Source organism: Sinohyriopsis cumingii, chromosome 18 (assembly GCF_028554795.1).
Source record: "Sinohyriopsis cumingii isolate HCF-2022 chromosome 18, ASM2855479v2, whole genome shotgun sequence".
NCBI lineage: Eukaryota > Metazoa > Mollusca > Bivalvia > Unionida > Unionidae > Sinohyriopsis > Sinohyriopsis cumingii.
The window spans coordinates 60,240,354-60,247,443 of NC_142978.1; the positions used below are offsets into that span (position 1 = coordinate 60,240,354).

Genomic DNA, 7,090 nt, shown 5'->3' on the forward strand with positions numbered 1-7,090 from the left:
ATATATATATATATATATATATATATATATATATATATATATATATATCATCATCAGTGTGGAATGAAACGGCAATAATTGCCAAGTTCTTCAACCTAAGTGTTTGTTTTAAGTATGAAAGTATGAATATTAGGAAACTGAAATAGTGAAAAGTAATTTATATTTTTCCCAACTATTGCAGTAAGGAGACACTTTACCGCAATGTCTTCGTGTAATAGATCTGAGATAGCTACCACAGTGTACCACTAGTGTAAAAGTACACCCAACTTAGTAACACTGAATAGTTACAACACGGACATCAACATAAAAGATTTATTCAAATTTGACACTCAAGTGTACAATATGTGATTGTTCCATATAATTACTTGTCAGAATAGTTTGGTAAATATAATAAATATACAAAATACCTCCATATAAACGTTGGAATTAAAAGCAAATACAAACTGATGAGATAGCGAAGAACGCTTTTATGTGCGTTTAGGCAGCTTGATCTGCGGCAAAATCGTACAGATAAGTTCTTTATTGATCTCTAGATGTTAAAGACTTAAGCGACGATAGAAACAAGTCTGACACAATGTCATGTTTGCTTAATAAGTCTTGCTAAATTAATCCCTGTATGCTTGTAAGAGTCTTCTTGTATTCCCTTAAAAACTGTTCATATGTCGCAAATATGTACATAAAATGGATTGTTTTCTTGTCTTACACGAATCTGTCAGTCAAATTATATTCAGTTTCCATATTTTGTTATTGATTTCTTGACCATCAAGGCTTTGCCAATAGTAACAGATAATCAATCAGAAATGAAGAATCCTCTTTGAACAATTTTTTAAATGTTTTTGGAGAGGAATCTTAATCTTCTGGTTTCGAAGTTTCTTTATCTTTTTCGTCCGCTTCAGCTGCTATTGTTTCCTCTTCATCTTGTTCAGTATGAACCTTTACATGTTCTATGCTATTTGTTTCACAAATCGCCTCAAGCGGATGGGTTTTCGATTTGTTCTCGTTTTCGTATCTATCTCCTAGCTCAGACTCGGAACCAGCCAGTCTTTTTTCTTCCTCGAATGATTCTGAATCGGCCTGTGATTCAGTTTGTTCCAAATGTATAGGACCCTTCTCGATTTCCATTGTTTCATTCGCATCTAATTCGGTTTGAATTCTAGCCTGGTTTGTAGTATATGCTGTTTCACCTTTTTTGTTGTCTGAGATACCCACGGATAATTCAGTCTCCGTCTTTCTTCCCTTCTTTTGTTCTGAATCATGTGAATGATTTACCCTTTTGCGCAAAGAATCACCGTCGGTCTAAAAGCGAAGGATAGAATGATTGCATCACATGGACGGTCATACGAAAATTATAATACTACTAGTGCAATGTCACGGATATAAAGACACACTATAAATGTATATCAACAGTTGTTTTGGTGAGGGAAAATGAATGTATATAAACGTATAAAATGATAAACGAATATCTATAATTATTCACATTGTACCTTATAAAAGTGGCTTATATACTCTATCTTGAACTGGCCTAATTCGGGATAGCAAAGCAGAAACCGTTTGAAGAGGGTCAGTAGTTTTTGATTTATGCAACACATCGTGAGAGAGACAGACAGACAAACAGAAAGACAGCCAGAAAATTTACCGCTTGATTATCTTTGTTTTGCTTTGGGAACTTTCGGTTGCTTGGCAACATGAGGTATTCCTTTATTGCTCCAGATCGAAACACTCTGGCATCCGACCATCTTTCGTTTCGAAGGTAATAAATAAAATTTTCAAAGCACACAGGCTTTATTCTGAAAGCTTCATTTACGCCCTTCATTTTTCTTCTAAATTCAGCATGAGCATTATTTATTTCCTCATCACAAAATGTTTCGATTTCGTCGCTTTGGCAGCGGGAGATGAACTCTGATAAATCCATTATGCTGATGTGGACTCTAATGTCATCACCTAGTGGACCAACATTCTGGATAAATAAATAAAAAATAAAATAAAAAATAAATAAATAAATAAATCTGTAACAAAGTGAATTTTGAAGGATGGACACGATTTTGTCGCGGTGAGCGAAACACGTAACCATGAACATTGACGTATGGGCTAGTCCTGCATTAAATCTCTAGCCTTCGATGAATGTGATGCTTTTAATTGGGGGCGTGATTGATTTTTATTTAGAATCCGTATACATATGGATAACATTAAGACAGATTGAGAGTGTTAACTTGGGGTTATGTAGCATCGAAACGACAACATCGAGACAATCCAGAGACACTTTTGGGCAATTTGAAATAAGTATCATAACACGAGATTTTTTAGAAATAATTAATAATAAAGGCGGAATACAGAGAAATACTTAACTTCGATGGACGTGTTAAATATTTGGCGGTCAGATAAAGTTAATCCTACCTGGCTAAGCTAAATGTAGGCGTGTTTCCCAGATTAAATTCAATGTTTTAAGTAATTTTCTTCTCGAAATTATCAGTCTAAGTTACGGGAGGGAGGCAAGAAGTTGACTCCGGGAAATAACAAGTATTTCTTGTTATAAATTGTCCACGCGGCAGGTATTTTTAATTAGATGGACATAAAAAGAAACATTCGGATTCATAGAAAAGAAGGAAAGAACAATGTTTTTCTCATTGGCATACAACATATCCATTGATACAAGTTTGTAATTATTTGTTGCATGTATTCGTTTTAAATTCATATATAAATTATCCTTGAGGTAGGAAAATAATTCTTTGAATTCATTCGTCTTGAATGCTATATGACTCATGTAGCCTAAGAATGTCAGACAATATGTCTGTGATATGAATTTGTTCGAATTACTCGTTTGTGTGTGATAGGAATTTCATGCTGAGAATGTGTGAATTTGTGTGTCTTAGATTAAATGAATCGTGTATGCTAAACATTGTTTTTGCTACGTCTGAAAATGTAATGTCACTAAATTCACAGTGAGCAAGTAATGTAGCTAAGAAAAGACGTGAATTCCTTTAATTCATTGATGTGATTAAGTTGTGAATTCTTTTAATCGAGAAATCGGCTCATGCCGACAGACATAGTCCAGTCAGTGATTTAAAGCCCACAGAGGCATATTACTGCTTATTTACTAAGATGTCTAGTTATATCATGGTTCCACTTAGGAATGTTAGGGAAAGACATTAATCGTATTGAATCGTGTATATCAGCGTCAGATTGCAAACTTTTCCATATTAGCCTTAGTTTCTGTTGAATTACGATAAGACTATATCTGACGTAATAAGAGTGGGAATATTGTTCAATCCTAGCAGTAAAAAGAGAATGACAACTATTAAGGTTGCGTTTCTATTTGTTAAGGGGAAATAACTCCATATGTGCACCACATAGTGGGGAATGAGTGCAGACAACCAAGTTACAGATGATGCCACGAAAGTGGCTGGAGAGAAAGAGAGGAGAGGAAAAGGAATATTGCGACTTTGACCTGTCAACAACACCGATGTTGGTAGGACCGGAAGCAACTAGGTTATGCAGGCATGCCGGCAACTTGAGTTCGGTCATTCACTCGATTTCATGATGAAACATTTTTATCAGTATAACATGACGGCTAATTGCATTTTGCATACATTTTTAGGTTTATTTCTTTGAGAAAGTGTATCATTCAATATGTAATTGATTCAATTTTAATATTTTGCATACAGAGGCTCGTATTATAATATTCTATATTTCTGCTCAGATTCATGTTATTACGTCCATTAATATCATATTTTAATTTAATATTTACTAGTTTCGGGCAATAACACCGTGGTCGATCATCTCCTACATAACGATAACCATAAAAAAGCGCCACAGAACAAGCGGGGAACCCTAGCAATAAATAAATAAGTAACATTAACATGAATAGGCTTTTCAAAATGTTTAAAAACATTAAATAAAAATCACTTGTCATACGATTTCTGGAAACACTTACCTCGTGAAAATTTTGTACATGTTATTACACATATATCTACCAGCAGTTAAAAATATCAGTCGGATGTAAGCATACGCAGAATTGCATATTTATGTTTGTGAGGACATTGGAATATGATAGAGAGATTCTAAATTTATGGGGTCTTTAATATATATTAGATTGAATAAGGATTGAAGATAGTAACACAATCAGCTAGAATCAGCTTAATATGTATATTTATTTGTCTACTTGACAGCATAGAGAGAGAGAGAGAGAGAGAGAGAGAGAGAGAGAGAATCCTCCATATGTCAAGCCAAAACTGAGCTGAGAAATGGCGTTAATGTCAAACCAACCAATCAGCTAGAATCAGCTTAATATGTATATTTATTTGTCTATTTGACAGCAGAGAGAGAGAGAGAGAGAGAGAGAAAATCAGCAATGTCAAGCCAAAACTGAGCTGAGAAATGGCGTTAATGTCAAACCAACCAAAAGTCTCTCTCTCTGTCTCTGTCTGTCTGTCTGTCTCTCTCGTATTTACTTTTCCATCACCAGGACACTATTGCTCGGTTTCCAAGTTAATGAATTGCAGGTTAATCCAAGCGTTCAAGTGAAATATGAGAAAGTCATATATCGGATTCAAGAACAAAAACTTAATATGTATATAACATTATGTCAGATTCAATAACTCGCATAATACATATTCAGCACAGATAAAAATATTTATTCAGTTCGGAATAATACGAACTCAATACCCGATTATATGCGTCATGCATGCGTTCGATAAACATACAATACAAAACGCAAACTGATAGAAATAAAAATCACTGTACAGTTAGTTATATTTGCTTGAGATGAAAAGTCATCTCCCAGTGAAAGGCAATGCGAGAAATCTATGTTAGATTCCATTTGATATCTCTACTGTACAAGCATAGAGGGATTTTACTAAACCGCGATTTAACAAGATTACACTTTGATCAATATTTATGAACACGCATGTGTAATTTTGGTGATATGTATACTATACATGGAAAGAATCTCCACTAAATCATAATTCAAATGATTTAGAATTTGCAGGGTAACAGGTCAATTATAGACTGCTTAATGCTGTTTATGTGGAAAACGAGTACAACATCAGCAAAGTTCGTTAGTAAAATGATTCGATCTTCCATTTCATAAAATGTGTGTTCATAAAGTGAACTGATAAAGACAATCTTCGGTCATGTTTCTGATGTCATTCCAGCACTCAGATTTATGAAGTCGATTTGAGAAAATTGAAAAAGGAACGTATTTTCAACATTCTCTCTCTCTCTCTCTCTCTCTCTCTCTCTCTCTCAACTAAGATTATTCTCTCCATATGCTGCTCTGACATCTAAACATCACTGGAGTCAAGACAATTCAGTTGCTATAAACGTCTGACTCATAATCCAAGGGTTGAGTGTTCGATACCTCGATACATTTCCCAGCCAGCTTCTGTCAGTTACTTCTGTGTATCTTTGGGAAAGGCACTTGACTGCCGTTTTCTCGGGTTGATATAGTCAAGAATTTGTTGAAGGTGTCATTAAACCAGCAAAGTAACAATAATGACAATAGCATTACTGATTCCACCAAATTTGACTAAATATTCAAGCAATTAGCATAATGTAGTTTTGTTTTCTGAAAAATGAAGAGCCCTTACCTGTAACTTACATCACAACGATTGCTGTTTTACCAAGTCCAAGATTGATTTGAAGCAAACTATCGACTAGCGTACATTTGAATCACTTGCAATGAAAAGTTGTTGTAAGTGTACCGGTGAGTTTTAGAAGGCACAATAATAGTTTTTTTCCATTCCATTCAACACACATGGATTTCGCCTTTTGAAATTGTTAGCTTTGTACAGAAGTTGCAAACTCTATTATTCTGTCATTCAGGCATATTTGTAACACACCTAGGGTATCTGCTTTTTGTGCTTACGTTTGTTTATAGCTTTGTTAGAGTTTATTGATCATTTGTTTAATTATGGGACTTAATGTTGGGAAGACATTTCTTTCACAAACTAATTGGCCAATTACATCGGGCAAGCGTCAAATGTAAATTATTCAAGAGACTTTATTAGTTTCGTAAAGATGGCTCTCCCTACAGTCTTCCCACAAGAAATTATCTGTATGTACTCATATGTACGTATTTACTAATTTAAAAAAAAAAATAATCATTTGCATTAGGAATTTGGGTCGTTTCTTGTGGTGCATGGCGTGTAGTACCAATCTACGGTTTTGAAAGGCTTAAAGATGATTCATACGACTGTGAAGCATAAAAAGATATGGGAGTGTAAAATTAGGGTTTTGTGAATGTGTGCTTGCTAGTTGATTAGATGCATGTTATTTGTGGTATTTACACGTTTCACAATCGTTCAAGTGACAACGAATGTTTTCCTGCGAGCCTTGGAAATAAAGGAAACCCTAACCTCAAGCCAGACTCACGCGCAGGTGTTGTTTGATTCGCTCGGTTTGAGACTTCTTAGCGTGTTGAAGTATTTTTCAGTGATATTACTATGGATATATAAATGAGACTGGGTTCGAGGGATGAATGTGTGTGTGTGTGTGTGACTTTGAGTTTTAACGTAGTTTTAGCAATCGGAGTCATATCGCTACAATGTATGTAGTGTGGCAGTTTATACTGATGTTTGGAACCGGGGCATCATGCCGCAGACATGTAGCATCATGTACCACCCAGTCAAATTATCCTGACACCGGGCCGACCAGTCCTAACACTAACATCATAATGCTCAGCGCCAAGTGCGGCAGCTGCTGTACCATTTTCATAAGTCTTTGGTATGACTCGGCTGTGGTTTGAACCCGCGACCTCCCGCATACGAGGAGGACACTCTAACCACTTAGGCCACCAGAGCGGTTGGACGGATGAAAATAAGAAGCTTTTTAACATGAAAATGCAAGAACTTTTGTTCTCTTCTATTTAGTATTGACTTCCCGTTGTGCGTCTGGAGAGATTTAATTTGAGTGTCAGGATATACATTCATCAAAATGTTGAACATACATTTTCCTCGTATTTACTCTTTGATATAGAGTTTGATTACTATTCATGTAGTATAACATAAACTAAAGGAACTACAGTGATTGTCACTGAGAATCTTAACGCTTCTAACTGTATATAATGTGTACTGCTGTTGAGGGCTAGCTCTTC

The 7,090-nt window shown here is 35.3% G+C and overlaps 1 protein-coding gene across 1 annotated transcript; it reads right to left on the minus strand.

Moving 5' to 3' along the window:
* Window positions 1-298: 298 nt before the first annotated feature.
* On the minus strand, window positions 299-5,670 carry LOC149776757 (uncharacterized). The gene is made up of 3 exons (XM_089942578.1): window positions 5,586-5,670; window positions 1,637-1,957; window positions 299-1,296 (listed from the first exon to the last, which is right to left on the minus strand). Exons 2-3 carry the CDS (start codon window positions 1,910-1,912, stop codon window positions 850-852), a joined length of 723 nt encoding a protein of 240 aa, XP_089798704.1. The 5' UTR covers window positions 1,913-1,957; window positions 5,586-5,670; the 3' UTR covers window positions 299-849.
* Window positions 5,671-7,090: the final 1,420 nt, after the last annotated feature.